The 20,157-nt window shown below is 35.4% G+C and overlaps 3 protein-coding genes across 3 annotated transcripts; 1 reads left to right on the top strand and 2 right to left on the bottom strand.

Moving 5' to 3' along the window:
- Positions 1–1,641: 1,641 nt before the first annotated feature.
- On the top strand, positions 1,642–12,672 carry Fbl6 (F-box and leucine-rich repeat protein 6). Its single transcript, XM_013311474.1, has 10 exons — positions 1,642–3,147; positions 5,673–5,922; positions 6,395–6,554; positions 6,635–6,795; positions 7,168–7,334; positions 7,797–7,937; positions 8,155–8,319; positions 8,441–8,666; positions 8,912–9,068; positions 9,194–12,672. The coding sequence occupies exons 1-10, from the start codon at positions 2,329–2,331 to the stop codon at positions 11,097–11,099; spliced, it is 4,152 nt and encodes a 1,383-aa protein (XP_013166928.1). The 5' UTR covers positions 1,642–2,328; the 3' UTR covers positions 11,100–12,672.
- A 656-nt stretch (positions 12,673–13,328) lies between these two features.
- Positions 13,329–18,692, bottom strand: LOC106117385 (rab-like protein 6). The gene is made up of 11 exons (XM_013311673.1): positions 18,563–18,692; positions 18,324–18,478; positions 17,898–18,088; positions 17,335–17,481; positions 16,971–17,145; positions 16,748–16,906; positions 16,504–16,661; positions 16,247–16,393; positions 15,627–15,922; positions 15,261–15,301; positions 13,329–15,143 (listed from the first exon to the last, which is right to left on the bottom strand). Exons 1-11 carry the CDS (start codon positions 18,672–18,674, stop codon positions 14,949–14,951), a joined length of 1,776 nt encoding a protein of 591 aa, XP_013167127.1. The 5' UTR covers positions 18,675–18,692; the 3' UTR covers positions 13,329–14,948.
- Positions 18,693–18,844: 152 nt separating this feature from the next.
- On the bottom strand, positions 18,845–19,995 carry LOC106117386 (small integral membrane protein 8). Its single transcript, XM_013311674.1, has 2 exons — positions 19,763–19,995; positions 18,845–19,685 (listed from the first exon to the last, which is right to left on the bottom strand). Exons 1-2 carry the CDS (start codon positions 19,859–19,861, stop codon positions 19,530–19,532), a joined length of 255 nt encoding a protein of 84 aa, XP_013167128.1. The 5' UTR covers positions 19,862–19,995; the 3' UTR covers positions 18,845–19,529.
- Between the last annotated feature and the right edge of the window lie 162 nt (positions 19,996–20,157).

Genomic DNA, 20,157 nt, shown 5'->3' with positions numbered 1-20,157 from the left:
TTATAGATCATTATTAGTAAGATCATCCAAAAAATTATTTGAATAAATTTTTTGTATTCGTTATTCTTATTTGTACTTTGGTAAATAGTAATAATGAACTAGAAAACAATCACCAATTACAATATTCATTTCATTTTTTATTTTAGTTTCAAACTTTAGTTAGGCATTTGATGTTTTCATTGAGTTGTAAAATACTTTTTCAATATGTGGGACTAAAAAGTAATCACAGTAAAAAATTCCTTTACATATTTTTGCATACAAAGTAATAATATAACATCATTTACAAATATAAAGAATATAAGTTTTACTGTTTGTAAAATCAACAAAAATTTTAGACTAATACCTGCTTAGCTTACAAAAATATACCTACTTACATTACCTTAAATAATTATTTTTTTAATTTAAAAGTCAATAAGTATTGGCACAACTTTAAATATTGTCTGGTAGGTATATAATGGTAATTTATATCATATTAAAAGAAGAAATTCAACCCAACTCAATATTCTCATAAGCAATATATTTTTTATACAATCTATTTCTCTATCTCCTTGATATCAATTAAAACATTGCCAAAAAAATTTAATGCAGTTACATAATAGAAAGATTTTGTTTGTTTATTCTGCATTTCTGGTTCTGCTCAAACAAGACTTTCCAAGTCATAAAAAAAATAATGTGTTTAGTTAACCAAATATTGAAAACATTGTATGAAATAAAATAGATTTTGTACTAACATACGATTTCGAGAGAATTTATATGAAAAATGAATTCCTTTTAAGAAATATGATTTAACTGTTATGTAAATTCTAAATGATATAAAATGAATTTACTATATGGGGTATTTCTAAAACATTTTAATAATAACTACAGTCATAATATGTTGTTAAATTATACAGAATTGCAAACAACAATTTATAATTATATCAGTTTAACAATTTATAGTACTATTCATTTTCCAAAGAGTTACACTATTCGTTACAATGAGCAGCAAGCATAGAGCTCATACTTACAATATTATGAGATCATCGATACAACCATTATAGTATATAGTAACCATTACAACAAATAAATTTAAACATGACTCACCAGACTATGTACTTGTTACAAAAAGACCGTGTAGGTTATCATTATCACACTGAGTACTCAGTACATACAAAACACGTCAAAGATAGAACCAATTTTTATGTTTACTCAAAACTCCATTGGAAGAAATAATGTAATTGTAATTATTACTTTTCTTACTGGATGTATAATGATTTATTTGACGGTAAACATTTATAATTTAATTTATTATTTGTTTCTCCAGAATGGCTGAAAGGGAGAAAGAAACAAAACAAAAAGCATACATCTTGATCTATTTTCTTCTATCGAGTTTCTAAAATATGTTTACAGTGCCACCTATTGACGAAACAACGAAATTGTTGAAAATTTCGGCGTAATGTACAATGATTGGTTAAATTGATTTCCATGATACGAAAATTAACCACTCGTAAGTAAAATAGGTAGAATTCTCAGTTCAATAACCAATTACTTAATAGCTGTTGACATTTTAGCACTTCTCATTGGTTAATAATTTTCTTTGGGTTACCTTATAAAACAATATCTTGTGTTTGACATTTCTTTGACATAAATATTAACTTGCAATCTCCTTGATGGTTGCTTAAACTCAGAAAAATAAGTCGAAATATCTAAATAACTCGTTGTAATTGGAGATAAAACGCTTACTCGCTGTTTTGTGGAATTAACCAAAAAGTTCTATACTTTTAAAATTTTTTAAAATCTCTTAAATGAAAGTAAATAAATAATCGTGCAAATAAATGTCTTATCAATGTTACCCTCTCAAGCCGTGTACAACCCAAGAACAACCTTTGTGACAATGTCTGCATCTGTTGACTAAAATTTGAAACCTAATAAGCTTTTAACAAGGTCAACAGTTTTCATCAACTCATAGTCGACGAAAATAATCAGGATTTCATTTAGTCTCGAAAATAATGCCTTAGTTTAGTGTAAAGCTATAGTACAAGTGCAAGTGTCCGCGAAAATGTTCTGTACTTTGTTTTTCGCAATCACAACGTTACATGAACATGGATGACCTAAAATGCGAATACGTAAAGAAAAAAGATGCTTTGGACTGTCTCAAGACAAGCTAATCGAAAAACGTAATAATGTTTTACACGTCATTTATCGGGAATCAGACGTAACTGTATTATCACTCTGTGTTCAGTGAATCTCAGCATCAAAAGTGAAAATGTGATGTGTCAAACTGATTGTTTACCTCGCGGCGGACAGGTGAGCGGTTTGTAGAAGTGGTACGTGAGGGCGGCGGGCGGCATGTCGAGTCGCTCGAGTCCCGTCAACGGCGGCTATGAGTCCGCGAGCGTGGAGCCTGCGATGAGACTCTCTGTCCGCAAGGACCTCTTCCCCGACGAGCGTCTGGGAAAAATATCACCTGTCCTTTCCAGTGACGAAATGTTGCAAGAGGGACTCGAAGACGTCTCTTGCGTCAAACTCGAAACTGATTTCGAGCAGAGCATCGACGACATTGCCAATCAAAAAATGCAAGTACACAACGGAGCCCTGCCTTCTCCTATCCGTACTCGCCACAGAAAGCACAAGCAGCACTCAAGGCGTGATGCAGAGCACTCGCCTGTCAACGGTTGCCTTTCTTCACAGAAGAAAAGGAAGAAGAGGTCCCTTCGTGAATACCACGAAAGGACTGCAAAATCAAACAGTATAGTGACCCCTCAAGTGAAAGGTGGCAAAAACTTGTATTTAGTCAGTAGCAGTGAGTGTCAAAATGATGCGGAAGATGATGAAGATGAGTCAAATGAAAGTGAAAGTTCAGAGGATGAGGACCTCGAGTACAGTGTTAAGTTACCTATTTTAAATATACGACAAAGTGGTAAACCGTACAGTCATGAACTTAGTCAATTATCAACAAAAAAAAGTAAATCAAAAGAATCTTCTAAGAAGAGGACTCATGTAGTGGTGCCGTGTAGTGGGAAGCCACGTTCCATGATAGGCATTTGTAGTTCACGCAGCAAGAAAAAATCTAAGAAATATGAGTACACAACCACATATCAGAGCCAGATAGTGGATACCAATACTAACATAAAGCTCAAGATCAGGAAAACTAATCTCCACGAGTCGGTATGTATATTTATATTGATCCATCTACTTATCATTATATTGAAAACATCAGTGTCAGAATAAATACACATTTATTTGAATACTGTTTAATAACATTCTATCTTTTATATCAATAAAATGCAATTATTCTATGTTTGTCCTATGTACTACTGGATGGATTTTGGTAGGGCAAAATGAATCATGTCGCCTAATTAAAAGGGAAACTAAAGCTATAATTGGAATAAAGAATTTTCCTATCTACTATTTCTTTGGTTGCTTCAAACATGAGATTCATCAGCTGGTGGTGCATTATTTTATAAATGTTTTTTAGTTCTATGTAAAATGATTTATATGGGAAACAAGCTAATAAATGAATACTGATATAAATGTTTGGTATTTTAAATTAAATAATATTAAACATCATAGTAGTGGCTCTTTAAACTTTCTAATTGTGGGACTAATTTGATATTCTTCAACTTAATTTAAATATTATATGTTATAACCTGTCTTCCTATAAGGTTAAAGTAAATTTTTATAAGAAAAACCAAAATACAAACTATAGAAAATCTATATAAAGTTTTGATTTGAAGATAATCTAAATTGGATGTTGTTTATCACACCAATAACCAATTAATTAGAAATGTTTTGTTTATGTTTACATTAGAATAGTTTTATCACAAGTAATTAGAGATGAAAAGTGAAACAAGATGATGGTAGGTTATAAAAAGAAATTAATAATATACAGATTACCTGACTGACCCAGAATAATGTGAATATGTGGGTTCTATACCATGTTTAACAGTTATTGAAATATCTTATTTTCTAATATTCTTTCTTCTAGTTATTCTAATATCTTCTAATAAGTACAGGTTCTTCAATATTGTGTATTAAGTTCAATCCTAATATAACAAGTTTTTAGATTTCTGACATTTTAACAACTATATAAAAGCTTACTTTCACTACATAACACAATTTTGTCTTGTGATTGAGTTGTTATGTTTGTTAACTGAATATGATAAAGAAGTTATTCAATTTGCATTTAGCAAGTGAAAATAATAAATTTTACAACTGAGTATATTATGTAAATAAGTATACTATTGACTATGTTATTGGTAGTATGAATTTCTTGGCCATGCACACATTTCTTCTATACTGTGTTTCTTTTACACTATACTTTTGAGATACGAATTTACCAAAAACCTCACATAAGCAGACTGAATTATTTCACGGATCAAATGGAAAGTGATTTTTATAATGAAAGATTTTCCATGCAAACTTTTATACAGGATGATTTTAAAATTACTTTTAACACAAGTATTCATGTCAATTTGATATAAGTTATAATTCTATTAAATATTGAATCAATTACATAGAAAGATGATAATGTAGGCACAGTAATGTTTCCCAATCATTTTTGATCCAATTGGATTGATTGATGTTATATATGATGTTAATAGATCATCATGTAATCATAGTTAAAACGAACATATGGTGATATATCACAGTCCATAAGGGTTTTTTACATTTTCAATTCTAATATAACTTATAATTTTCTTTTAATGACTTAGTTCCTTTTACCTTTATTAATAACTAGCTATTGCCCGCGACTTCATCTGTGTGGAATGAAAAAAAACTTAATACCAAGTTTTTTTGAGATCCACTGTCATTCTGGAGATTCTTTCCAACATCCATCCATCTTAACATTTACTTTTATATTAGTAAGACTTACTATATTTACTTAACTTAGTTCTTATTGAAAAATATTATCGGTATTTTCCACTCATTTCAGTTTAATTCACTAAATTTTTTATCAAGTAACACCTTTGAATTCAAAAACAATATTTTACATTATTTGTAAACAGTAGTGGAAGAATCATAATATTAACTTTTTATCACAATGTGATGTTGAGTTGTTATTATCATGTTCTTATCACATTTGCCTTACGCTAATGATATGGTATTTTGTTGAAAATATATACATTTCATATGAATATTGGTCAGATTAGCAATGCCCATATTAATAACATCCTTGAGTATTTATTTATCTATAAGTAAGAAGTTTGGTTGTGCATAAAACAAGAATATTTAAATGTCGATGTTTGTATGTATTTATATAAAAGATTTCCAAAATGAGTAACTTATAAACTAAATCTTACAATTAATTATTAATGCATAAACATCTATATTTTTTTTGAGACATATTCACTGTTTTATTATAGAATGAGAGGGATGATAACATGCTTTAACGCAAGTGTCTTAACAGTGGAAATGGTTGCATTGCTTTGACACTAATAATGGTACACTTGTGGTACTTATCAAATTAAATCCCAGACACAGATTAAAATACTGCAAAAGAGTAATGTTCTAACCCTGTTTCCCTACAATATGTCTTGTGAGTTCTTTAAGAAAAGGCTTTCCTGGTTAAAAGTTTTTGTACAAATGTATTTCTTAGGGCTTAGTATTTGGGCAACTAGCTTTCATTCCTAATAAACCTAAAAAAAGCTTTTTTATGTATAAAATATATATTTTATTATAATAATTTCCAGGTACCTCCTATAACACCGATATCAGTTGCCGACATAGGTCAGAGGAAGTCTAAAAAGAAAAGAAATGCAACACCCGAGGTTAGCGAGAGCTCCGGCGAGGAGTACGATCCTTCGCGCGGCGACACCGCGGCTGCGATGAGCCTAGCTGCGCCTAAGCCGCGTCAGCCTCGCCAAACACGCCAGCAGAGACAGCCCGCCCCACCCCGGCCCCGACAACGAACCCGCACGCGCAAACTTAACAATAATAAAAGTAAGATACATTTACATACTTCATACAATATAATGCAAACATCTTTAACGAAAATATCATGAAAATAAATCTTGGACATTTAATTTTAAACAAAAATCAGATTGATTTGTATTTTTTTCAATTAATAACATGCACTAACTTTGTAAAAAATAAACTGTTCGTCTCATAGTCTGTTCCAAATAAAAATGAAATAGTTGTAACTAATATTAGATTTTTTTTACATAAAATGAGATAAATCAATTATTTTTGGCCTTTTTAAATTATACACGCACACGATGACTTTCCAATTTTGCGCCTAATATATAGCAAAAAGTGATATTTGGGATTAGTTATCTTTAATGAAGTGGATACCAATTTAGTATCTACATCTTCCGTGCTTAGTTTGAAAGTTGCGTAAAGCTCATTTTAAATGAAAATTTTAACTGTTCATAATTACCACGATGTTTGTGTTTGAAACATTTATTTCTTTCAGGTAAAAGTGAAAAGACTGAGAAAAGTAGAGTTAGTGGAGAAGATAGTAAGAGTAAAGAAACGGGACCTCAGAGCCCGTGGGCTTCCATGCCTGAAGAGATTTTATTCAAAATATTCGATTATGCTGTGGCCAGTCAAGGTTCTATACCTACTATTATCAGGTAAAAATAACTCGGTATTAATTAAATGAGAATAATGGAATGGTTTTTTTTTTGTGTTTAACCAAGGTTTTTCCCTTTAGGTTGAGCCGCGTATGTAAATTGTGGAACACCGTCAGCTGTAGACCAGAGTTGTGGAGGAATGCAGATCTTGCGCAATACACTAGTGAAAAATGCAAAACAGATTACAAACTGGTGTGGCTCCTCGAAAATCGACTGTCTCTATGTCATACATTAAATATTGGTATGTCCACTTTTGTATTTCTCAATTCAGTTTTTTGTATTTAAATTTTTCAGTGGTGTTCATTTTATTTGTGAAAACAAACATCGTAATACTAAATGCGATGTTTAACTGAACTAATATAAACTTGCTTTAGTGTCATGAACACTTTATTGATTAAATACACACAACAAACTAAAAGAAGAAAAAAGATTTATTTTAACCTTTATCCTAATAAAAAAGTTTAGAAACGATATTCCCGGGATATTGCGTTGAAACATCAGGTACTGAAACCGTACAATCGCACTAAGAACTCCGATTCCTTTCAACTCTATAAAAACATAACTTTTCCCTTACTTTTAATTGATGTTATTGTAATATTCGTTGTACTTTTAGCTCATTGGAAGGTGTGCAATATAACATGGGTGCTAGCGTGTGTTGCGGACTACTGCCCTGGGTTGGTAGACCTGAGCGTGGCGGGCTGGAGCCGCATCACACCAGACCAGCTCTACGACCTCGTGCAGGGCTTACCCAGTCTGCAGCGGCTCGATCTCTCGCTCACGGTAAACACACGAACAGACAATAGACAAATGTATTTAATATAGTAAAGATATTGTGAAGAGAAGTATTTGAGATCTTTTATAAATTATATAACAGTGGTAGACTCCGACAAACATTTGTTTCAAGAATTGGCCGCCTCGGCACGTGCTATACCACGACCACACAGAAACAGACGTCATGTAGAAGACATTCCGCGTACAGTCTGTTCGCGAAAGAAGCGTAGTTTTAATTCTCTTCCTGTGGGCAAAGGAGTGTGGAGGAGTGCCTTTTACTTATAAGGATAGGGGAAGTGATTTTTTCTGGGGAGGGTAAGAATAGGAATGGAACATGTAATTTTTTTTGCATCCTCTTCGTCGTCCATAGGCAGTGCTCGCTTCGCTATTGCGACTTATTCCCGTGGCTGTTTGCTCATTTGCCATCTTATGATATACGCAATTTTTAATGTATTATGTTGTTTTCTGCAGTCTGAGACGGGCGGGTCGAGCACCTGCCTGTCGGCCGCGTCGGTGGCGCGCCTGGCGGAGAGCTTCGGTCACCGGCTCACTCACCTCACCCTCGCCAACAACAAGTTCACCGCGCTGCCGCAGATACTCACCTCCGTTGCTGTTAGTTCTCACCAATTTTATATACTACTAGCGGTTGCCTGCGATTTCGTCAGCGTAGAAAAAAAATAGCATATAATATGCCTACGGGCATCACCTACCTTCTTGCCAAATTCAGGGCAAAATCAAAACAAACTCGGCTTTGTGGACAGATAATAGATAATATTTTATTTTAAGGAATTTCACATAATTTAAATATAACAAAAAGGTGTATTTGTAGGCGCACTGTCCCAACCTGGAGCTGCTCGACATATCTGGTGCGATGGCGACGACGCACCCCGCCTCTGTGCCGCTGGAGGCGCTGCAAAAGGGCTGCCCCAAGATGCGCGTCTTCCGCGCCGCTAACTCACAGCTGGTGCTTGCCGCCGCCACCACCTCGCAGCAGGTCAGCTCCATGTACTATGACGTCACTGAATCCAACTGCCACAAACAGTAGTAAACAATCTGTGCTCTGATTAAAAGTTTTGTTTGAGTGACGCCATCAATTTTATGTGCGTGTCGTTCAGATGGAGGTGGAGGGGTGGACGTGCCTGGAGGAGCTGTCGATCGCGGGCGAGGCGGAGGTGGAGCGCGCATGTGTCGGCCAGTACCGGCTGGGGGACGAGGCTCTGGCGCGGCTGGTGCGCGGCGCCACCCGCCTGCGCCTGCTCGACCTGCGCGGTCTGCAGCGCCTCACTGACTCCGGACTCGTGCGCGTGCCCGCCTGGGACCTGCAGCATCTCTTCCTAGGAGGTATAATGGTTATCAAATACCTAGCCGGCTTTTACATCGCATGAGTAGTTGCGCAGAACACACAATAAGGTATAGCGGGATGCATCAGAAGGTCACTGCGCAGCGCGCGGATAGTCTTGATCAGCCAAGATATTTGAAAAGAGTTATATCACTATCTAATACCGCATATTCAAATTACCGAGGTACTTCTTTCTTGCGTATAGCATAACTTGACAATGATTTATTTGTAAACATTAATGTGTCAGGCTGCAACGTGACGCGGCAGAGCAGCGCGTGCTTGGAGCTGATCTGCGAGAAGTGGTCGCACAGCCTGCTCGAGCTGGACTTATCCTGGGCGTCGGCCGCGCGCGTCCTCAACGACGCAGTCTCCGCGCTCACCGACTCCCCCCACAGCAAGCTCAGGTATGTTGACGACAACAAACCAAATACCATTTGCAATATCTTATTTTTATTTTAATGCTAACAAGATATGTTATTGAGAAAATTTGATAAAATAGCATAAATGTTTAATCGTATTGTTATTCCAGAATACTCAATTTATGTGGATCGGCAGTATTTTTGGAACAAGTCAAGAAAGTTTTGATAAAATGTCGACATCTGGAGTCCCTCAATCTCAGCTCTTGTCGCGCCTTGCCGCGCGGCATGAAGCGTCTTTACACCGGCAAGGAACTGCAAGACCTCAAGGACAGCTTAGACCCGAACAAAGCTAAGAAAGAGGATTCCGATGAAGATGAAGATACAGAAACCGCAACAAAAAAAGTGACCGATTCGAAATCCGGTGTCACTGTCAAAGCATCTCCAAAGAGTAACATATCTGAAAGTAGTGGTGCCAAAGCTGAACAGAAATCTTCGGATAAGTCTTCCTCCTGCGTTTTCCAGGAACCCAAAAGTGTGTCCAACTCGAGCGTCAACGCTCAGGATCAGAGATCGCTATCTTCCATAAATATTAAGGGATCGGTCGAATCGTCGAGAGATGTTTCAGAAACTATCACTTCATTATTAGATAACAAAAAATCTAGAACGCCCACTTCAAGTTTGTCGAGTCCACTTGCTCAATCGAAACCGGATTCTTCTTCTACCCCGAGGTCGGAATCTATCAAAATGGACCACGGGAGTCCACATTTCAGTCCCGTCCGAAAACCCGATAGTCAAGTCCCAAATAGCCCCGATGTGCATCTAGACTCTATAAAAAGCAGCAATTCCTGGAATTTGGGACAGTTCAAGTCCACACCCTCTCATAAATCCGAAGCCAGTCCACTGAACAGGTTAGAGAATCACAACACGAGTAAGTTAAAACATAGCAAAATCGTCGAACAATGTAGTCCCACCACTTCTCTAGAGAACAAACCTAGCCCCGAAACTCATAACTTAAAGCCGGATATTAAAAACCCCAACAGTTGGAATTATTCCGGCGGGTACAGCCCGATGACCCGGCAGGATGCTCAGTTCTCGTCGCAGAGGAGCCCATACTCCGCGCAGCCGAGCCCCGCGCAACCCAGCCCCTACTCGACGCAGCCGAGTCCCTACTCCACTCAGCCCAGCCCCTACTCCTCGCAGCCCAGCCCCTACTCAGCGCAGCCGAGCCCGGATACCAGTCAAATGGTCAAACCGGACCATCAAAAATCGGGCGCCTGGAACACCGGCAACTACAGTCCCATGCCCAAGCAGCACACACCCTTCTCCCCCCATCCGTCGACGCACACCAGCCCCGATCCCGGGCTCGGCGTCAAGAGCGACGCCTTCCGGAACAACTGCAAGACGCCCGGACAGTACAGCCCCATGTCGAGACAGGATAGGTTACATCACAGCCCCTACTCCCCGAGGCCCAGCGTCGAGGGCGTGTACAGCAACAAGAAGAGTCCCGGCGTGGGCAAGTACAGCCCGATGATGCGGCCCGAATGCCACCTGCCGAGCCCGGACGGCGGGCACGCGGCCAGGTCTCATATCGGTGGAAGAACGCAGGACATGTTCGGAAGATCAGTGTCCAAGATGTCGGAAATGGTCCAGAATATCCAACCGCCCGAAGTTCCCAACTCGTGGGGCTTCGGTCAGGTGAACAACACGGCGACGAGCTGCATCGAGTCGCTGGTGTGGAGCGGATCCTCCTTCCCCGCGGAGCAGCCGATGGCGCGCGTCGACAGCATGTCGGGAGCGTTGCACACGCCGCCGCCCCAGCAGCAGCAGCAACACGCGCCGGCGTGGCCCGAGCTGGCGGCCTTCGACACTATGCGGCGGCCGCACGAGCCCAGCGAACCGTGGACGCTGGGCGAGTTCCGCGTGGAGCCGCCGCGCCAGTCGCACAGCTACGAGCAGGCGGGGAGCGCGGGGGCGGGGCAGGGCGGGGGCTACGAGCTGGGCACGCACATGGGGCAGCCGCACATGCTGCAGAGCTACCTCGACGACAGCTACGCGGAGGCGTCGCGCGTCGACTGACGACCCGCGCCCCCGCCCCCACCTCCGCTCCCGCCCCGCCCGCTCCACCTCTCGAATGTGCTGACGCGCCTGGCCCGAGTCGTCGTCGCGTTGACGACGCGAGCCGCCGCCCGCCGCACTCTGACGCGTTGTAATTACAAAATAGATTTGAACAATTAATTATCTTTAGATTGTACATAAGATTATCTAGATGATATATTTAATGATAACGCTAGAAATGCATTCAAATTATTTTGCAGCTCATTGTCGATGAGAGATACAATACAATTATTAAAATAATTAGGTAAATTTTTTGATGAAATAAGATAAAGAGTGTTACTGATGTGGTTATAGTCGATATTGTTTTAACGCCCGAATGTAGGAAAACACGATGGGGTTTTAGTTTTCCGTGTTCGTTGGTAGCGTAATCGCGTGGTCGCGTGGTCCCGTGGTCCCGTGGTCGTGCAATCGTAGCGCGCAGTGTTCAGCAAGGAGTCAGTCGCAGTGCAACAAGAGCCACCTCGTGTGTTCCTATCGACGACCGCGCCGTCAACTGCGGTGCGTCGCCGCATGTCGTCTACATGTTGAAATTTGTTGTGTCGGTTATTAAATGAAATATGTATTAAATATTGTTCACTATTTGACAGAATATGTATATTATTAACTGATTCATTCTTCAATTTTAAACATTCCTTTTGAATAGATATATTGTTTCAAATATATATATATATGTATATCACCAATGCATAATGTGGTTTTCGGATTTAAATATTTTATTGATACATTGCTAGAAAGCTTTTGATATTATAAACAATATATAATGAAATTGTTGACGATGCATTAGTGTAGCTCATAATTATTAGATTAATCTGGGCTACCTTTAGCAGCTACTAATTATATTAAGTAGAAAAAGATTCTCAGTTGATTACCATCATCGGAGTGGTGACGATAACTTGAGCTCTGTGAGTTTTTAAGGTATTAATTGTTATCGCGGCGCAGGCGCAAGTCAGTCAGTGGACCGACCGCAAAGCACCAAGCTTTCGTCACAATTCTGTTGATAATATTTACACGTTCTCAATTTTTGTTTCAACTAGTGTTCGACTTTCTACTTAGTCCTTCCACGAAGTAGCGCTACGAAGCCTTCTCGGAGATATTATTAAGTACATTTTGCATTAAAGCGATGTTAGTTGAAAGTGTGATAACTGTATTATAATTTGACGGCATTTTATCATTTTGTTCGTTTTGTACCTTGTCTATACTGTCAGCCAAATGACTAGGAAGTTATACTTCGTTAGGTTTATTATTTTTTATGTTGTTATAGTAAGTCCGCGAAACATTTTAAACGTATTCCAAATTCTGATGATTAAAATATAAATGATAGAAGTCAAGTACAAAGTGCTTTGTATAAACTTATATTTTGTTAATTGAGTACTTCGCGCGTTGTTCTAAAGACACACATAAAACCACCAAATATTGTTTCCAATACCTACATTAGCCTTATGAAATGCCTAATGTTTAACTGAAGAGAATATTTTATAGTTTTATTAACTTATTACAAAATGAAGAAATTATCTACTATACATAGAATGTATAAAATATAAATTTAGGTAAATATTAATGTTAATTAATCGTGTACCATAGTTTGTATAAAATAAAGTTGACTAATATGTGTAAGTTCTGTTATGTAGAGATTTTTGTTTGTAATATTGTTACACTAATGCGTGGACTTCTTGCAAGTGGTCCAATTTTTATAATCTAACCAATAAAATATCGATGTGGTTGTATATTTACATTTTTGAATAGAATGTAATATATTTATTAAACTTCTTACGTTAAAAACATTCTGTCCCATCTTCATCAGTTTACAACCTGACTTCCGGAAACCTTGCCCCCATCCCTCATGTATAAAACAAATTACTTTTCTTATTTACTTTAACTTGTGCTAGTATTTTGATAGTGGTCATGAATTCTTAGATAGTTGTTACATTTGTTACTACAGAAATCAATCCTCAGCCTTATATTTTACAGAATAAGTTGGCAACAGAACACCAGGTTGAATTAAGTAAGTCACCTACGAAAGTCTGTAAAATTCAAAGAGCTGTAAATGTGTTAACACGCCCCCTGCCGCTGACTTGCTGAGTTCACGTTTAAAAAATCGCAGTGGAATTCAATGTAGTAAAATAAAAAAAATAGTTCTTAAAGGATTGAATCCGCAAAAGCAGAAAAAAGATTTAAGACGTAATGATAACAAGCCAATTTATTTTTAAAATCACATATGACATTTAAACATACATTGTATAGCCAACACACAAGGCTGATATATAACGCTGCATTAAAAATTTACAAAATATAAACACATTCAACATTATAAAATTTTAAATCACTTCAACAAAGTATTCTGAGCGATAAAACTATAGATATACAACCTATAGACTACAGATGGAATATTTTATAAAAGTCGAATAATTAATTGAGAATCGATTTCTGAAATGTAATTTTGTAAATGACAACACTGAATTGACCCTAACAAAAAGTTCCTGAGGCCTTTTTTCTCCCCCACTTTAGTCCTTCGGATTAAGTATCTATAGGTTATATATCTGTTATGTATAAGACATTCACAAAACACATTACAATTACGTTATTCCGATGCATATGGTGAGCAGTTGAGAATAATGTTTACAGTTATTTCTTGGAAGCCCTGACGACAATCGTATGAATACACAAGGCAAATTTATTCAGCTTTAATTCAAATTCTCGGAATACTGTTTACATATTTCAGAATCATAAATATTTCATTCGATATCAAACTATTATTTATTAATGCTGATTTGCTGTGTTCTAAACATCAGCGTAGATGTGCCTTTTAAATTTTGTTCTCGCTAAATAAAGTAAATACAAAAAAAAACATTCCTTAGCAATTTTAAACCTAATGGAATAAAGCCATTTATAATTTTCAAGTATATTCCGAATATTAATGACATACAAAATTCTAATTTTGAGAGATCATTCGTTATTTTATCATCATATTAAACAATCGATTCTACAGTGTATTATGTTATTTCTCATATAATATTCGTACAAAAATACAAAATATATTTTGAAATACTCAATACATACGATATGAAGTTAGCGAACACTTTCAAAACCTTTTTATCGTTGATAGTTCAATTAACCTATTTTTATATATTCAAATATTTGATTTTAACTTTACACCCAAAAATGTCTGGTTAAGCAAAAAATAAATATCAGATTCATAAGGAAGATGAAGAAGCGAGAGGAGGTGGTAGAACCGAACCAAATGAAGGTCCATGTACTCTGTCTACCCCTCTGATTACGTGCGTGAATTATGTTATTTTAAATAAATATGCTACGCTCAATTAACAACTGCACGAATAGAATATGGCAAGAGGATATGATTTTATACAATTTAACTTATTTAAAACACTACATTTTCGATGTTGTAGAAGTTCTTGCATAAGATTTATTTTATAGAGATGTATGGTTTCTTAATAAAAATACTGGCTTCATAAAATACTTTTTAAATCCATTTGGAAACATTTCATCAGATCTTTTTAATATCAGCTACAATCTCATATTTTTTCATTCATTCTTAATTTATAAAAGCATTAAGTAATAAATGTTAAGTAGCATATTAAGAAAAATCATTAACATGTACTTAATTAATTAAATATGGCGAATCGCGTACAAAATTACAAAGCTATAAAATTAGTATTTTTACTAAATCTAGCTTGTCTATACTAATTTAAAGAGAAAACATTTCGAATAAACTCATATGGTACTCATCAGGTCTAGGAAGCAAGGCTACATTTTGTTTACCCACTCGAGCGACGCCGGTGTGGATTACTAGTATTAAATGCTATCGTAATCTTCATAATCAAAGTCAGCTGTTACTGTAGGAGCTAATAAATCTTGTTGTGGATTTGAATTACGTTTCTCACTCTTGCTTTTCTTATGTTTATGTTTTTTCTCTTTACGTTCCGATTTTTCACTACTATCAGTTTTGTCTTTGTCTTTCGATTTCTTCTTTTTGTGTTTCTTTTCTACCTGCAATTATAACAGGCAATATAATATTATCTCCTATATTTGATAAAAATTGATCTATAAATACTCTTTTCAGTAATGCCATAAAATAATAGATGAAATTTAAAAAATATATATCACCTTAGAATCTGCCTCTTTTGAAACATCAGGATCTTCTCCACCTGAAATATATTATTTTATTATTTAAATACTACAAATAGTTATCAAATGTAGTACTTTCTCAATACTTTAATTCTACATTTCTAATCAACGCGTCTGAATTGATAAGAAAAGGGATTAAATCTTGCTAATATTATAAATGCGAATGTTTAGATGGAAGTATGGATGGATGTTTGTAGGTATCTTCAGAATGGATGCATGGATCTTACTGAAATTTGGCATTGATGTAGAACACAATCTGAGAGAACACTTAGGTTACTAATTAAGTTTTTTTTAATTCCGTGAGGATGGAGTCGTGGGCGATAGCTGATATTAAATAATCTTTACCTTCCGGTGATCTTCTAACACTAGAGTCACCGGCCCAAATAGGAAAATCGTTGTTCAATGATAAATGCAATTCAGGATCTCCAGTACTCAATGTCATTGTGTTTTCTTCTATGTCATCTGTATTTATTGCTGTTTGTTTCATAAACATTTTATCCAGACTATCAACCTCTTCCTTTCTCGAAGTATAATCTATGCTCAATCTGGATTCTGCAACTTTATTTGTTGATGGAATATTGTCTATGTCTAAATCATCTTCCTCAATTGTCACTTTTGGATTTATTGCTGCCCCATCATCACTGTTATTAAAAATTTATTTAAAAATGCATTTTATAGGTTACTTTTTTTTAAATTCTGCACTCATGAAATTAATTATTATTAACTTATACCAACTAGACATATCTGGCTGAAAAGTTCCATAGTACATAGTACACAGGGTGCTAAAAGAAATTAACTTTTCTACAATAAAGTAGATTAATAAAATTTGACATAATTAAGACGAGAGTGACAAATTATAGATTGATTTAGAAAGACGTAAGCCTAAGGCACCAGCCCCTACATAAAGTGGCATGAAGAATGAGATGTCGGTAGTCTTAAAAAAAGTAAATAAATATCAAACATACCTGTCACTGTCATATGTAACCTCTTGATTAGAATTCGACAATGGAGTCAAGTCCTCCAGGAAACTGCTATCTAATGTGCCTGCATAGAACTCATCTAATGCTCCTGAAGATGCAGATGCATTGGTAGCAGACGGTGTTCCCGGACCACTAAAGATATAGGAGAAAATCATGATACACAAAAAAAAACACAATCCATTAATCTATCTCTATATACAATCGAGCATGTTTATGGCCTAACCATTATGATAAATACTAACCTGTCTTGTTGTGATTGCCTTGAGGGTGTCATTTCCATACTAACAGGTTGCTTATGTTTCAACAAATCTGGGCTTACATACTGCGACTGATTAGTCTGGGTGTTATCTGGTACACTATGGCACGCTTTTATTCCTTTTGGATTCAGCGATTGCGCTAACTGACAGATACATTAATAATCAGATTAGATACACATGTTATAAGGTTATTAAAGGATTTTTTTTAATTTATTACAAATATACTTACAAGTGGATTGACATTAGGAGGTACTATTGGTTTTCCTGCTCCTAAAACAATGCTCGGCGATCTGTCATTTATCACACGCGGCTCAACCTTTTCACTGCTTTGCCGACGTTTATTCGCAAGGCGATCTAAAAATGTGTTATAGTGCGCCTCGTCCGAATTCTACAAAGAAAAATAATTTTAGACTAACATAAATTTAAAAATATGAAAATAATAATTTACATACTTGGAATTCATCAAGTTCCTTTTCAACATCCTCCATGTCCCTTTGATTTCTCTGCAACTGTTCTAATAAGCTAGTTTTCTGTAACCTTAAGAATGGTACACTTAAAAACTTGTGCAACAATCTTAATCCAAAACCATTCCTCATAGATGACTCTGCATATCGCACTGGTGCTGTTCTGCAAAATAAATTATTTAAAATTTACAAAAGTGTACATAATCTATACACAATGATTATCTAACAAAAATACCATAGACAAAGCATCTGCAATAGCAGATATCTATGGTCAGCGGTTGCTTTGCTTTTTTGGTGAATTCAGGCAGCCGCTTACACATTTACCACTTTAACATAAAACTTGTTTACACACCTTGTTAGTTTAGCATGATGTAAAGCTTGATCTATATGGTGAGGATGTACTTGTCGGTGATGCTGCATGTCACAGTGGTTGCCCAACACCACAACGGGCAGGTCTGCAGGCACCCTTGACAACTCCTTAACTACATATTCAAATGTCCTGAAATATCTCCTAGTTATTAACAACTTTTGTTATTGTATTTCTTGTAAATCCATAATTAGTTTGTTATTTTTTTATAAAAAGGCATGCACAGTAAAAACCATATGCACCATCAAAGGATCTAATAATTATCAGTTGTAATAATACTGTTTTAAACCAGTATTGTATTATTTATAAGTTACATTGTGTTACTGTTGTATATTGTCCCTATCTTGCTTCTTACTAATACATATAAATCAAAAGTTTAGATGAATGGATAGTTTTTTTTGCAGGTAACATCAAAATAGCTACATGGATGTGGATGAAATTTAGCACAAAGATTGATTACTATCGGGAATAGTGCATAGACTATTCAGAAAGTTTTTAAAATGTTTAAAAGCTTCAGTCAAAAAGCTAATATCTTTTTTTATTCATACCATGGTTTAGTTATATCCAACATCAATATAACACCACTGGCATTCTTATAAACATCCAGGAATGTGGCATCAAGTACAGGAGTCTCATATTCTTCATCTTGTGTTGTTGGTGCTGCTTGGTTCTCCAGCTTTAATCCTAATGGTGGTTTCTTTTTAGCTCGACCCTTATCAACTACTTCCCACACTTCTACCTACAAGAATATTTAAAATATTTTTATACCAAAAAAAATTAGTGGCATGGAAAATGTTGATTCTTTTAAAAATTACCATTAAATTTCTAATTTGTATCATGTTCAAAAACAATATTTTTAAAGCAAGAATATATAGAAGATACAATAATCTTATATTTCTTATATTATGTAATAAAATATCCGCAATAAAAGCCATACATATTTTTTAAAGGTTCATTGCCTTTTATAAACTTACTTTCACAATGTAATCTGTATTTTTATATGTCCAATGAATTGGTGCCACTTGAATTTGTTCAGTGGGAACATATTCCTCAGTAAATGGTCCTCCTTGTAATCTTTGCAGAAGACATGATTTTCCGACGTTTCGGTCCCCTTTTATTAAAATTTTCACTAAAAATTTAAGGAATATTATCTTAGAAGTTTATTTCTAAATGTGTACACATATAAAGAAAAATGCTAATATCAAGGATTTACTATTAAAATGGACTCCTCTGGAGAATTTCTTTTGTAAAGAAGAAGACATCGGCATAGGAGCTGCACAGCGATCATCGTTACTTCTCGTTAGTTTCTTTAAGGCAGAAAACATGATAGGTATTTTAATAAAAAACTGTTTCCTTCTTAAAGTATTCTAATTTTATATAACTTTAAAGTACGCTGACTTATCAAACGAGTATGTAAATAACACTCTAAGATACATTATACATACAATAACAAATTAAGTTTAATTTGTGGAAGTGACGTGATTAAATTCAAACATTTGACACATGTCAAACTCATATTGTCAAATGGACAACAGACCGCAGATAACATATACAGAACAACTATGAAATTGAATATCATATTTGAGGTCAAAGCAATTTTTTTTCCAATAATAGATACTGGCTATTGTTTGTCACTGTCTTACCTAATAATACAAGATATCCCTTGAACGGCTTTATCAATGAAATTTGGCTTAGATGTAGATCATATTCTGGAAGAATACATAGGCTACTAGTTTGGTTTTTTAATTCCTCGTGGACGTGGTCACGGGCAGCTTGTTAGGAAATAAAGTCCTAAAGACCTGTATTTTAACTCTGCGATGGTATTCAAAGAGCATATAATACCGTATCTGGGAATAGCCGTTGGAAAACAAAGGATCAATCCATAAGTTTTTCAGTTTTGATAAAACTGTCCATAGTTTTCTTTGGCTTAAATTAATAAACATCTGACATCAAAAGATCTTTGTATTTGTTTTTGTGTTTGTACTTTCTGTTTAAAAATTGTACAAAAAATTAAAGATGGGTTTGTTTATACTTGCTTAAGGCAAGAGTCAAGTGCAAATAAATGTTTTGTAAATTATTAAAGTATTCTCTATACTAGATAAAATTATGTGATATTAATTATGGGTTTAATTTCTAAATTCTTTACACTAAATATAACTATAACAATTTGTACATTAGGACTAATCCCATTTAGATTTCTTCTTTTCAAATACTTCTTTGCCATCTTTGTCGACCGCTGAGTAGTAGCCCATGGATTCGTACTTTTGTCTCATATAGGCAATATAACCAAGAGCTAGACCGAAACATGTGATACCCAAGCCCATTATAACAATATTCTGAAACAAACATCATTAAATTAATATCTGAATAGATTTATTTATTTGTCATGTTTTGGAATATGTAATAAACTTACAGGCTTTGCATACAACTCAAAATTGATAACACGAAAGGCTGTTGTAGACCTTAAAGATCTTAAACCTTCACCAGGTTTCTCATTACTTTTATCACTCATTTTACTAATTTCATACGACAGTATTTAGAACAATTATTGAATATTGTAAATATGTGTAAGACAAATATTTAGATATAAATAACAAAGAATTCAAATAATTTCTACTTTATTTTTGTCATATTATTTATTAATCCCATTTTCACAGATGATCTTTCTGTCACTGACATCTGACATTGACTTTATAACTTTTGTCAAAATAGGAAAATGTCTAGTTGTGTTGGTCATGTTTAAAAACATGTTTTCTATATTATTAAGATTAAAGTTTTTATTTGCAGCAGGCTTAACTCCCATTTCGA

Source organism: Papilio xuthus, unplaced genomic scaffold (genome assembly GCF_000836235.2).
Source record: "Papilio xuthus unplaced genomic scaffold, Pxut_1.1 DF827680.1, whole genome shotgun sequence".
Lineage (NCBI taxonomy): Eukaryota > Metazoa > Arthropoda > Insecta > Lepidoptera > Papilionidae > Papilio > Papilio xuthus.
The sequence above is the reverse complement of the archived record's forward strand: the minus strand, read 5'-3'. Positions and strand labels throughout refer to the sequence as shown.